A 13,822-nucleotide genomic window follows, 5' to 3' on the forward strand; every position below is an offset into this window, starting at 1 on the left:
CAGACCCACAGCAGCTGTGCCGTGCGCGGGGCAAAGTGCACTGGACTGTCCTCAGCACAGACCAGAGCCCCGCGGACACTCCCCAAAATGCATCCTCCAAGCCTGAGCAGGAGTGAAAAGTGAAAATTAAAACAAAGCCTTTCTGCTGCCCGCGATCACAGACAATAACAGCCGTGCTCTCTCCGTCTCCCTCATTTTTTTCCATTGTCTAGAAAGTTTTTGAGCCAGTGCATGAAAAACTCCCAGCAACTTTATGACTAACCATGAATCCACTCTGCCCAATTGCCTTGAGCCAGAAGGGCTGAACAGGATGATTTGTCACCAATTAAGCACATCAGTCAACACGCAAGCCTTGTGCTGCTTGAATTTTCAGTGTACGGAGACGGTGTTTCCTATGGGCACGTGAAGAGCCTGCAGCCAGATTTTGTCGAAAACAAGAGACAAAAAGTTAAGGGCTCGCTCGGTTTTGGCCCTGGTTACAGTTAAACTTCAGCAAAGATGCTCCTCAGTGTCTGAAGCCTCCAAAGCCAAACAATCTCCTTCCAGCAATAACTAGGAACAACTGCAGGGACTTACAAGCTGGACCAGTGCCCTCCTCCCCCTCAACCTATTCTACCAAACCTGGCTTCCTGTATGAAAACATAAGTGTTACACAGTTTAATGTAGATTTCATATTTATTTAAATATTTATCAAGTATTCAAAAATGTATTACACTTGAGCATACAAAATGAATCCAGTTTTCTAATCAGGATAGTCGAAATCTTTCTATTAGACATTTTTTAACCTTATTTTTTTTCCTAATGTCGAAATGGTTTGTCTATAGCTTAGCTTGCTCGGGGTGGGTTGGGATGGGGGTGGGGGAAAGAAAGGAAGGTTATGTTAAGAAAACATGAGGCTTTGGAGTAACTATCATGCAAACCAACTTGTCTTTGTCAGACTAGAAATCTGTATATTCCAGTTGTTAAGGATTTTTTAAAGCGAGCCTTTGTCCTGTGCTGGCTGAGAGCACAGGGGAATACTTGAATTGGAGCAAAAACAACTCTTTCCTATTTTTTCCCTCTGCTTTTCCCCAAGAAATCGCCCACGTTTCTAGCTTTCACCACCATCTCCCAACCCCCTCCCTGCGAATTAAAAAAAAAGGGGGAAGAAAAGAGGGAGGGGGAAAGGAAGTGAAAAGAAAATAAGAAACGCCAATCGTGCGATTTCAGAGAGACATCCCCTCAGCCCCGTTCTTCCTGCAGCATTTTTCAATCGGTTTGACAGCAGACACAGATAAATAATGATCATACTTGACTTGCTAAGCGAAATGCTTCCCTTTTATCTGTATGCTTTAAATACAGGTCACTTCAACAATCTTAACAACCAGGCTTTGGTATACAGCACTTGTTTTCTTTTTTTTATTATTATTTTTCTTTTTTTAATAATAAAGCTCAGAAAAACTGAGGGTTTTTACGTGTTTTAACATGATGTCAGTTCATGCCTAGAGTAATATCACTTTAAGGGAGGAGGGGGAACGGGAAAGCTCGTCGTGTTATCAATTGAAAGCTAAGGCATCAATCTAGCCCTGATATAATTGTTGAAACGGAATTTACAAGCCGATCCTTAATACTTGCAATAAAATATCACACTCACTGTATTGGAGAAAGACCTGATTTGCATGCAATATTTTATTTCAGGTATTTAGCTGCTAACTTGTAAATATATAAAAGAGGGGATTTTCCTTCCTTTTGTCTTATTTTCTCTATTCCAAACGCTTATTTAGTGAAATAGTCCTGAAGATATAATCATTCTACATATGGCGCTTTTATTTCACAGAATATTTAAGAAGGAAAAAAAAAGACAAAACCACATAGAATTAGACATATAATTCAAAGACCACGGTACAACCTTTTTCTTCTGGTTTTTTTTTTTTTTCTTCAGCAAACAAAAAAAAATAAGTCAAATGACAAGAAAAGTGGCAAGTCTTCGGATAATAAATAATAAATTACTTTATAATTTTGCAATGCAAGAGCAAACATTTTTTTTTCCTTTTTTCCTCTTTATTTCCAGAGAGAAAAGGGGGGTGGGGGAGGACAGAAAGAAAGAGAGAGAGAGAGAGAGAGAAACAGTCGTTTTTAACCGATAACTATACACATCTTTGGGGGGGAAAGTTCTTGGACGGACACGATTCAAACACAATCCCGAAACGCGTTGTGGCAAAATAGAGGTATACCTTGTTGCAATGCTTTTATAAATTGTTTTTTTAAATAGGAATTCAAAAACCTATTTTAAAGTCGCTTCAGACTTCTTGATAGAGGATGGATCTCAACGAAACAAAAATAAAACCCCAGCTACAGTACATGCTATCAGAGACCCAGGAAACAACCCCTCGTTAAAAGTCAACTAAAAGAAAAAAAGGGGGGCGGGGGCGGGAAAGTAAAGAAAAGAAAAGAAACCATTGCAAACCAATGCAGCTCCACCTTCCTGCAATGAATCTTTCAGCCATGCGGGGCTAGATTGTCTTTTTCCTGGTGTTGGGTGATCTACTGGAGCTCCTTTTTGGCAAGGCAATGACCAGAATAGAAACAGCACCATTCGGATTAGGATGGATTTAGATAGAAAGTCTCTCTATCTTGGTTTCTCTCTAAGATGTTCAGTCTTTTTCTTTTTTTTTTCCTTTTTTTCTTTTCTTTTTTTTTTCTTTTTTTTTTTTTTTTTTTGAGATCCGGGAATACAAATCCTCTACGTTTTTAAAAACGTCTGTTCGATCCTCCTACGATCACTGAATAGCGCGTTTACTTTTTCTTTGTGTTTGTTTAAAATGATTATTCTAGTAAGATCCCTTGATTGTCTTCACAGTGTTGCTACCATATCACCTTGTCATTTCAAACAAGACTCCGTGCTTTCTCATGGAGCGGTCTTTGTTAGGTTCATTACAGGGTTGTTAAATACTTTTGTGTTTGTTTTAGTTTCGGAGTCCCAACGTGATAACTTTTTCCCACTCTCTCCAAAGGGGATGGGGGAAAAAAACAACGACAAAAAAAAAAAAAAGAAACTTAATGAATGTTCCTCATGCCTCGATAGGACTGGCTACCATGCTGTTAGGTGTATCTGGGAGCTGAGAGGACATTGATGCTACTTCACTTCCGGTGGAATTGGAACCTGGTCCTCCTTCTGAAAAATTAACCTGCCAAAATAAAAATGGAACGATCAATTAAAAGGTAGCAAGGGGAAAAAAACAATAAGAAAGTCAAATCATAGAAGCATGCACCTCACGCATTTAATCTAGATCCCCATCAGATAATTAGAGGTCCCCCCACCCACCCACCCCATCGACCTGGATCTAGGAAACCAAGTAGATGATTAAAACCAAAGTGAAGGGGTAGGGGTGGGGGTGGTTAATGAGGCCTCTCTTTCCAGAGATCGCAGGCTCTAATTGTAATGGAATTCCCAGCAGCCCGGTGTGTTCAATTATGTAAGAGCTGCTGTGTTTTCTGACATGAAACTGCAAAGATACTTCCCCCTCCTCTCCTTTGTGCATATAACAAAATGAAACTAGGACAACGATCTATGAGCATAAGGTGCTTGTTTTGCAACAAGCTATCTTCCTCCATTAGTGGGCTGGGGTGGGGAGTTGGGTCTACTTTAAATGAGAATCAATTGGACAAAATGGATTACACTCCCCTTTCCTCTTTCCGGACAGATTTTTTTAGATGGTGATGTGTATGACTGGGAAGCCCAGCCTTTCAAATTCTCCTTTGCATCTTTTTAGCTGGAGGAGTCTTCGACTAGGACCCTGTATACACAGAAGCCCATGAACACAGCCAGATCCAGGTTTACAAGTCTCTCCTGTTCTAACATTTTTAAAAATTACTTTTTGGCCAAACTTCCATAAAAGGATCCTGGATTTACATCCCAGTATCAAGAGCTTCATTTCTACATAGCTAGGCCTTGTCCCCAATCAAAGGGTTTTAAAGTCTTCTGTTCCTATAACACATAACATAGTCAAAGCAGGTCTACCTCAAAGCTTGGTGGAAGGAGAGAGAACAGAAGCTGCTCTAGAACTGAACTTAACTGCCTGGCAGCACCCAGGGGGCTCTACTGCTAAAATGCAGGATATTCCCAATGGAATGCTTCATTCCCGCTGGAATGTTATACTGCAGCGTTAAAACAGGAGAAATGCATCATCTGAAGGAGTATAATACTCCATTGAAAAGTCTGGAAATACTTTCTTGTTACCAACCTTATTGGTCCAAAAGATTTATTTTGAAAATCATTCTAAAGTGTCTGTCTATGGCAACGTTTCATTATTAATTAGTATTTGAATCACTGAAAAACCATACACAACGTACCTTATTATTTTAAAGATCTGGTTTAAACACACTTAGGCCAGGAAATTGAGTTAAGGTTGAACTTCTGTCCTTAATTCACCTTGTTGGGCCTAAGTATTGCAGATGATATGGTCCCATATGAGCTGCCAAATGACGTAGGCATAAGGAAGTGAGTTAAGAACAGAATTTATTCTTAAATGTCTGTCTTTTGTTGGTTTAAGCCAGTTCCATTAACATTGTTTGGCTTTAGCATGTGAAATATGTACTAACAATTCCCTTCATTAAATATAAAAGATCATTTCAGAGGGGTAATTAGGAGTATCTCTCTAGCCGCACATGCACAACAAGAAATTAGACAGTTGAGCTAAATTACATTCTTTTTTTTTTTTCCATGAACACTCTCATCACCCTAGAATACAGGATGGCATTATTAACCCGCTGGTGCAGTCAATCTTTGGCCAAAATGGGGGAAAAAGTACGAGGCTAATTTTAGTAATCATAAAAGTGTGTAAAAATGGGTTACAATATTGCAATGGTCCTGGTAAGATTTGACTAGGAGCATGATGAGTTTAATGATCGTGTCGGCCCTGGGTTCCGAGCCTGATCCGAAGTCCTTTAGAGTCAGTAAGAGCCTCTCCATCGATCTCAATATGCTCCGGATCAAACCCCCATACACTCAGTTTTGTTCTATTCATCCGCTTACTGAGTGAGGCCACGGGGCTCTGAGGGACACGCCACGGGACACGCCACGCTCGGGGCACACCCCGCTCTCTGCCCGCCTGGGAACGGACACTTACTAGTTGCTGAAAGGCAGGTTGATCTATGTCACTCTGCAATGCGAAGTCACTGAGGACTTTCCAAGGCGGCTGGTAACTCTGAACTTCCACTGGGTTTGCTTGTAAACCTCCGTCGTGTCTCTCGGGACTAGCAGCTACCATGGGAGTTCCTGTCATCCCCTGGATGTTCTGCAAACAGCCGACCCAAAGATGTTAATGAGCTCGGTTAACTTTATTGTATATAAGCGCTGAGTCAATAAACTGCTTTCTATCTTATCTATACAGTCGCTTTTATTTACTTTGTTAATCTGCTGTGGATGTCTTGCTCTGTTCTAGGCTAGGGCGGCCTAATTCTATGCACCGCATTTATCACACTGGAAGTTTACTTTCTTTCTTCTTAATCCCCCTATTTTTTCTTGCCCGGTTGCCTAAAAAAAATACTGTTAAATGCGTGCACCAGATGCCGATGCACCAGAAGGAACAAGGGCTGAGGTTGTAGTTTGTGTTCACGGATCCCTATAGCCAGTGATCTGCAATCTGGGTATTTCTCCGAAGCGGCATGTATCCTGCCGGCTCCGGCTCCTGGGCACAAAATAACTCCACCAATATTGTGCAGCCAACTTCAGGTTGGCGTGTTTTATTGCATTCCAGCGTGGTAAAATGAAACTCCTTAAATTCCGCTTAACTAGGCAGCCGTATGAATTAATAGTCATTTTCAGGTCAGTCAATATAGTGAGAGGGGAATAATAAACTCTACTGGAGAGGATCTAACCAACCGCATTGGTACAAAACGGAGAGACAGAGAGGGCTTCCCTGGAGGTGCCTGGAGGAGAGGGAGGCAGCCTGGTTTGCAGCCTGTGGCTCACCTGTAGGACCTGGGGGTTTATTTGTGAGTATACTACAGCTAGGAGGACGAACCCAACCTTTCCATTACGCTTGCCACCTCCAGCCCTCCCTCCCTCTCACACCATCGTGCAATGCCAGTGCGAAAGGCGTATCAAGTGCTAGGAAAATGCATCAGATTCCTGGTCTTTTGCCTCGTGTGTAAACCCACTGGAGAGAAGGGAATGAATCGTTTCCCCCTCGAGGAGTCCACTGCATTTGCAAAATAAATATTACACACTGCCCGGCTTATTACATGCCATAAACTCCACAGGTCACAATTCATAGTGCAGGGTAGTTGCTCTAATCCTCGCTGAATCCTCAGCCCCACAAAAGCCATGTGTTGCCTGAGCAGGCTCTGTAGACTGCTCTCTGTGGTCTAGTTTAATTGCACTCACAACAGAACAAATGAACAATGCTTAAGGTAATCTGGAGGCAAACCAGCTCGTCCCACATCTGTACTGTAGAGAAATACAGAGAGCCCCCACGTCATCCAGAGCAGAACCAGACCCAGCACAAATAGGATCAGCACCGGGAAGGATCAAAGGAGCATTTGCCCTTCAGGGAAGCGGCTGCAACCACTTACAGTTTTGTCATTGGGCTGCTGCTGCTGGAGCTGCTTCATCATGATGCTCCTTTTTTTGTCCTTGCACCGCTTGTTTTGAAACCAGACCCTGATGACCCTGGGGCTGAGGCCAGTCATTTCCACCAGTTGCTCCTTCATGAGGGCGTCAGGTCTGGGGTTAGCAGCGTAGCAGGTCCTCAAGGTGTGAAGCTGCTTTTCATTAAGGACAGTCCGGACTCGGGTGGTCTTCTCGGGCTGCTTGTGGACGTGGGGTCGAAGAGCCGGCTGTCTGGCAGAGATAGGTTCTGCTGTAAGGGAAGGGCAAGGAAGGAACAGGATCCCCATAAGTAAGACGGGAAAAACCCAGAGACACTCAGCTGTGGGGAGGATCCTGGCTGGAAAGGCCACGAATGCATTAGGAGCTCTGACCTCGTCCCTATCTCTTCCCCTGCTCATGGACTCTGCATTTCTTAGTGCACATTTAACGCACAAATTTGGGGGGGGGGGAACAGAAGAGAGAGGGAGCAGCGCCTTAATAGCTAAATCTCATCCCCACATTATCTGTGACAGACAAGGAGCATGCTGCTCGGAAATAGGCCCGGGGAGGGGATGAAAGGAGAAAATATTTATTTATTTTCCGGAGAAATCACATAAGCAGAATTTTAGCATAAAGCATAGGGAATGCTGCAGCATGTTGCTGTCCGCGTCTTGTAGGAGAAACTATCGCATCTTGGGCTCAGACCTTCAACGCAATTAGGTCTACCAGCTCTCAGCGGGTTTTATGCCACCGCTTACAAAAATACAAGAAGGGGGGAAGAGGGAGAAAAAATAATAAATGGGTTTCATTGTGAACATTGCAGGGGGAAAAATATGTCCAACCTCTTGAGGATCCAAGGGAAAGGGCTGATTGGTAAGTCTGAAGGTTCAATGTGAATTTATGTCACATTTGTTCTCCCTTAAAATCCCAAAGTATTGCAAAGCTATAAAAAGGCAGGAAGCAAAGCATCTGATTCTTTACATGGAAACCGTCAAGAAATACGTTTAAATGGACCATGTCATGTCGAAAGCTGGAAACGCAACCTTTTGCTATGAACTGCATATCTGCTCTTCTTCGGAAATGAAATATATTAGCCCTACCCGAAAGGTAATTTGACCAAAACTAAGGAAAAATTAAAGCACATATTTTCCTCAAAATCTTGGCCTTAAATATGAAGGAAACCCTCAGTTTGGGACAACACAAATCGGGTCTCTAATGTCTCTGCCTGGCAGTACAAAACAGCAAAGCCATTATTCGAGGAATACAGAATAAGAGCCCTAAAATTGGGTCATTTTGGATCTGCACACATTTTGGATCCTTCCACAAACAGGCTTTAAAAAGGCTGCAAAAATAGCCCCTAATGCTGCAATGATCAACTTTCTGCTTCTTTTCTATTTATAAATCGGTTCAGGAGGGGGACATGTTCCCGTGTAAACATGGCAGGGTTTTGTAAATACCTTTCAGATCTACACTCATCCAAACAGCAGCTCTCCATGCCAACCTTGTTTTATTTAACCTTATTTGTCTGGGGGAGATGTGCCCCTTCCTTGAAGCTCGGCCTCTATAAAAATCGGAGGCCCGGTCCAAAAATCGGGAAGGGAACTTCATAGGCTGGGGAGTCTGAAGTTCCCGGGCCGAGCTGGGAATGAAATTCTGATCAAACCGCATAAAATGTTTCAAGGAAGCAAGAATCGCTTTAAAAGGCAATTACTGAAGATTAGCTTGTTGACAGTTTTAAATTACAACCTAAGTGCTCGCCTGTAGTTAAGTCCATCTCTTCTCGGAACCTGCTTTCACCAATGTTAAAAACAGCCTGTTCCACGTGTTTCAAAAGAATTGACCGAACAACAAAAAAAAAAAAACAAACCAAAAAAAAAAAGATGTGTGACTTCGTGTAGGCCTGTTGTAAACATCTACCTCGACTTCCAAATGTCTCAGTTTCAAAGCAGGAAAAGGTATGCCCCACGTGGACTAGTGGTCTCTGCAGACAAAGATCCATCCAACACCTAAAGGGAAACCACTTGTTTCAAGGTTTCAATACAGATCTCTTTAGGTGTGTATCTGTTATGTGCACACACACACACACACACACACATTATAAACCTATACATGTGCATACAAACACACACCTATTAGTTCCAGAGATGTATGAACCTATGGATAAAAACAAATACGTATGTGTAGATACATGTGCACACATATCACTGTGCGTGGGTAACGCTGTCGTCTAGGTGTAATCTAGGGCTCTGCCTGTGTAACAGATAATACAGAGCGACTGCACGTGTGTGGTTATAGGAAACCCTCGGAAAGCTAATCCAATTCCTGCAGAGAAACGTGTGGCCCTGCCTGTATGCACAGTCTAGCTCGGCGCGTGTGCCCAGCCATATGCCCTGTATTTGCCATGCATGGCCACTGTGTGCCTAGGCAGAATGGTGGCAGGCGTGTGGTTACAAATAGGTCTGCATCTAATCTCTGTTTATATGCGACCCACACGTCGCTCGGGCTGTGCCCGGCTACCCGCAGCGCACGGGCCAGCCCCGCCCGGCCTAAGCGAGGGCCAGTCCCTGTGTGCTGTCCTGGTCCCCGGGGCCGGGGAGGGAGCTCCGCGCCCGGCTGCGGCAGCGGCGGGGGAGGGGGCAGTACCTGCCATCTGCAGTGGCCTGGCGGGATGCAGGGGGCTGAGCGGGTCCCCCGCGCCCAGGCTGGCCCTCTCCACCACGTCGTGGTCCGCCCGGCAGAAGAGGCCGTCTTCCCGCAGCGCGAATTCATCCCCGGGGATGAGCTGGCGGCTGCAGGCCACGCAGCGGAAACACTCGATGTGGTACACCTTGGAGCGGGCCCGCATCACGAAGTCGTTCTTGCTGAAGCCGATGCTGCACTTGGCGCACTTGATGCCGTATAACCTGAGCGGGGCCCGGCCCGGGGGAAAGTGGGAAGGGAGGGAGGAAGGGGGGAAAGAAGCAAGAGGTTTCACTGGAGTCACTGCAGCCCCGCTCCGCACCGCCGCCCGGCAGCGCAGGGGACCGGCCCGCGCGGCCTCGCTCCGCGCCCGCATCGCCTCGCGGCGAGAGGCGGGGAAGGGGCCGGAGGGGGCCCGGGCGGCGCAGCCCAGGGGCACCCTGCCCTCCCCGGGGCAGCCGGGGGCTTGCTCAGAGGGAGCCTCTCGGGAGTTTTGCCCCTTTCCCAAGCCCTAAGCTTTCCCCTCTAACAACACACAAGAGCTAACTTCCCCACCCCCAGGCCTTGAAGGCTCTCCTCCGGCTCCAGGCTTCATTTTGCACCCCCACTCTTTTCCGCCTCGAAGGCGCTGAAACAGGCTGGGACACTCACTCCGCCGCCCCCCGCCGTGCAACCTTGTGGCGCCTTCTCCTACTCCCAGCACCGCCACCTTGACCCGAGCGCTGCAGCCTCCTCCACACGGGAGAGGAAAACTTCCTTCCACGCAGCAAATCAGCCGCGTCTCTGTTTTTCCCCTCCTTCCCCAGCTGCTGCAGTACAGCCGGAGTCCTCTTCCAGCTAGGAGAGGGGGTGGGCGAGGGGTGCAGATTTGCCCTTCTTCCCATCTCAGGGGAAGAGAAGTAGGTCCCTTTCAGTTGTAGCTCGGAGGCTCCTTGCTAACTTCTTTGATTAAAAGGGTCAAGTGAGTCTAATTCTGAAAATATATGCCAGCCCCTACGAGGACTTATACACACTCATAAATAACAAGGCAATATAGAGAAAGAAGCGAATACACGCACCAGGTCCCTTCCCCCCCATTATAAACAGACTGCTGATGGGTCCTTGTGTGTGTGTCCACATGCATGCTTACGCCCTCTTGGTACATGTGTGCCACACACCAGTCTGTAGTCGGTTGTGAATTGCTACCAACTTCTGAAATACACGATGTGGTGTGTGTGGACCAGCAACTCAACAACAAAACGGCGGTCACCAAATGTATAGGAAACAGTTTGGGGGGGGGGTCTTTTTTTTAATAATTTTTCCTTGGCCCAGAGGCGAACTCAGTCTCTTGTCACATGCTGTTGTTTTAGCGATTTAAATGCTAGCGATTTGGAATACTGAGCGATCCCTGCCACAGGAGCGGGTTTCGCGGAAACTTGGTCTTTTTAAGTTGCACATGTTGTTTGGCCCATCTCTTCTGCTGAGTGAAATTCCCGCAGGAGCTGAAGGCTCAGATAAGTCCCCGGTGTTTGCCTTCCCTTTATTTCAACCCGGCAGAGCCAAAACAGACCCCAAGCTAATTTTAAAGTCAAGCGAGGAAAGGAAGGAGATTTGTTTTTATCACTGCAAAATTTGGAGGGGAATTTGCACCGCCTGGTCGGAGGAACCCGCTGGGCAGGGAAGGGACGTGCTGGGAGAAAGAGACTTGAACGTGTTTCTTTCCAACCCGGAATAAAATGACACTAGAAAGGCATCGTCCATGGATATTTAGCCCTGAAATTTCCCGCGGACACCCCCCGGCTAGACCTCAGCGAGGATACACAACAGTGCTGCCATACACCGACCTAAGCAGATGACACCAAAGGTTAGAAGCGGATCAAGTGTCTAAATCATCAGCCCCCTCCCAGTTTCTGCGGTGTTTTCGCTCCGGTGTCGGGATTGGCAACGTTCACATTTTATCAGTTACCAGATTTTAATGCGAGGAAGGAAGCAGTTCCATTATCTAAATATACCCAATTGTTCGCGAACAGATGATGGGCAATTTGATCTGCTCTGTCTAATTCATCAGCACAGATAAGATAAGAAAGAAAAGGCAGTCACATATCTCCAAGGGGTTAATATTTAAAAAGATTAAATGTCAGTTATTTTAGCAAAGAAACGTTTTAGTCTAGCGTTTAACCTCTCAAATAAAGGGATCCCGCCTTCAGAACTGAACAGAACCTCGCCTTATTTAAAAAATACAATACAATAAAATAAAACCCTTGGCCTGGCATAAATCGGTTTATTTTTATTTTTTTTAGTGCATACATGTTTGAAGTGTCTTTAATTCCTCGTGTCCCTTTCCTTGCTGGAGACTTCTGCAAGCCTTCACAGAGCTGCATTTCTCAGGTAAATGTTTAAAAGCGATCTGTGCTGCTTCTAGACTATTTAAGACATATACATTTTTTTTTTCTGTCACCAGAAGCTCCCCTGCTTTGTTAGGGTCACAACACTCAACGCAGCAAGCTATGTCTTGATGCACGAGAATTGCACACGAGGTCCTCGCTATGGGCAAATGCGATTTTTCTTGAAATAACAGTCATAAAAATAATGGCTGGAAGAAACTCGTCTGCAACTTTTTGCCCCCCTCCCTGGCACCTTGGGGGGAAATAACTTAAAGCAACTGGCCCTCTGCTCTTTCGATCGTCAAATCGAAGCGAATAATTAAACAACGTAAATGGCGTACCTGATATAATCTCTTTTACAGTAGGTTTTGCCATCCCTAACAAAGCACGTACAGGTCTCGTCCAAATACTGATTACACTCTGCACACTTCAAACACGCCGCATGCCATTCCAAATCCGGAGAAACCCTCAGAATATACTGATCGTGAATTTGATTGCCGCAACCAACACATAGGGAAATCAGACGTTTTTCTGAAATGAAAATAAATACATGATTGACGAAGCGTTTACTCTCCTACAGAGATAAACACACTTTTAGTGGCGTTCCCTTCTACGGCGTTACTCGGGAGCGTGTGTCTGTGTGTCTGTGTGTGTGTGTGTCTGTGTGTGTGTGTGTGTCTGTGTGTTAAGTCTTGCACTTTGGGATGGTAATTGAAGTGTGCCATCACACCGTGCCTCACTTAGGAAGGAGGCGGAACGGGTGTTCAGATCCAGATCGGAGTAGTTTTGTTTTCAAGGTGGCTTATTTTTATTTCTTTCTTTTCTTTTTTCTTTTTCTCTCTATTTTGCAAGCCTCGCACTGCAGCTAAACTTCGAGCTGCCGAGCTGGGCTTTTTTTCTTTCTGTTGTTGGTTTTATTGTGATGATTTCCCTCTTAACTGGGGCCAGTGCTGCAGCTCTTTGCATCTCTCTGCATGTCTACCGTTTGCTTCGCCAAGGAAGGGCTGGATTGGAAAGGCTGCGAGCTGAAGGCGTGCATGGCTCTGCCTCCCTTTAAACCCTCTGCCGCGGGACTCGAGAACAGGCATCGTTACACGGGCACTTGCTCTCTTGTGCAAGCCTGATGCTCGTTCGCCTGCGGAGACTTAGGTGCTAGATATTCAAGACAGGCTGAACACCGAGCCGAGCTAAGCCTTCCCTGGCTGGAGACGCTGCTCCAAAAAAAAAAAAAAAAAAGAGAGAGAGAGAGAGAGAGAGAGAGAGAGATCAACCTGCCTCCTCCCCAAAGTTTATGCAGAAAGCAGGGCACGAGGCTATGGAAAGACACGGCTACGAGGTTCAAACACAGCAAAGCATGCAGGCACGGCAACAAAGGCACTTCTCTAGCGATCGCCTGAAGTTGCGATGATCAGCTCCCTGCCTGACACCATGACAATAGACAGCACAATGTATTCCAACAACGCTTTAAAAATTCCGCCTTACTTTTTGGTGGGTCTCCCATGTCTCCCATATCTGTAAGAGGGTGTAATGTCCACAGTGAAATGGTGTACGCTTGCGTGTTAAGACCCCAAAGGAGACTGGCAAAGCTGTCGCTAAAATCAAATAAAAAAAAAAAAAAAAGGAGGAAAAAAAACACAACTCTCTAGCAAAGAGGCTGCGAGCCCAGGGGCGCGGCGCTGGTGCGGGGCAGTCCGTGGCGCGGCGGAGCAGTCCCGGTGCCCGCGTGGGGCGAGTGCAGGAGCCGCCGCAGCCCGGACTCCGCGCGGAGCGGGCACCCGCTCTTCCTTATCTCTTACTCAAACTTCTCTGCTCCAACTCAGCTCGATCTCCATTGGTCTGACGCACAGCGCGGGGACGTCAAGCCTGCGGGGCCCTGATTGGCCGGCCGCGGCACCGAGCAGCTGTTCTGATTATCATATTTCAGTGTCTCCAGAGCCCCTGCAAGCCCTGCCGCGCAAGGCTCGCGGATGCAGAGGGAACTTTTTTTTTTTTTACTCCTTATTTGTATTTCCCTTTCTACCTGGGGCTTGTCACCCCTCTTCATTGCTCCTTCTGATCTCCCAGCGCACCTTTCATTCGCTCCGTGTCTTCCTGGCGCTTGCCGTGCCCCCCCCCCCGGGGGGGGGGAGGCGGGGTGCCTATTTCCAATGCCATGTTTCTAATGCCATCTTTGAGGGGGGATTTTTAAATCCAGCTATTTCTCTTCCTG

The 13,822-nt window shown here is 46.1% G+C and overlaps 1 protein-coding gene across 3 annotated transcripts; it reads right to left on the reverse strand.

Moving 5' to 3' along the window:
* Positions 1–656: 656 nt before the first annotated feature.
* On the reverse strand, positions 657–13,412 carry ISL1 (ISL LIM homeobox 1). Of its 3 annotated transcripts, XR_002093060.2 has the most exons (7): positions 13,096–13,412; positions 11,955–12,144; positions 9,215–9,474; positions 6,556–6,842; positions 5,109–5,276; positions 4,333–4,454; positions 3,081–3,167 (listed from the first exon to the last, which is right to left on the reverse strand). XR_002093060.2 is itself a non-coding variant. In XM_019496094.2 (6 exons), the coding sequence occupies exons 1-6, from the start codon at positions 13,121–13,123 to the stop codon at positions 3,051–3,053; spliced, it is 1,047 nt and encodes a 348-aa protein (XP_019351639.1). In that variant the 5' UTR covers positions 13,124–13,409; the 3' UTR covers positions 657–3,050. The 3 variants fall into 3 exon arrangements, 2 of the variants coding, with proteins under 2 accessions (XP_019351639.1, XP_006262621.2); XM_019496094.2 differs by lacking the exon at positions 4,333–4,454 and having other exon boundaries at positions 657–3,167; positions 6,556–6,839; positions 13,096–13,409; XM_006262559.4 differs by lacking the exon at positions 4,333–4,454 and having other exon boundaries at positions 657–3,167; positions 13,096–13,408.
* Positions 13,413–13,822: the final 410 nt, after the last annotated feature.

Source organism: Alligator mississippiensis, chromosome 3, assembly GCF_030867095.1.
Source record: "Alligator mississippiensis isolate rAllMis1 chromosome 3, rAllMis1, whole genome shotgun sequence".
Taxonomy (NCBI): Eukaryota; Metazoa; Chordata; order Crocodylia; family Alligatoridae; genus Alligator; species Alligator mississippiensis.

Excerpts from the sequence above, each read along its gene's own strand:
- ISL1 (XM_006262559.4), bottom strand. The coding sequence starts at position 13,123 with ATGGGAGACATGGGAGACCCACCAAAAA. Across the intron at positions 5,277-6,555 it reads AGCAGCCCAATGACAAAACT|AACATCCAGGGGATGACAGG; the intron begins GTAAGTGGTTGC and ends GGCTGTTTGCAG. Across the intron at positions 3,168-5,108 it reads AACCTGCCTTTCAGCAACTA|GTTAATTTTTCAGAAGGAGG; the intron begins GTAAGTGTCCGT and ends TTATTTTGGCAG.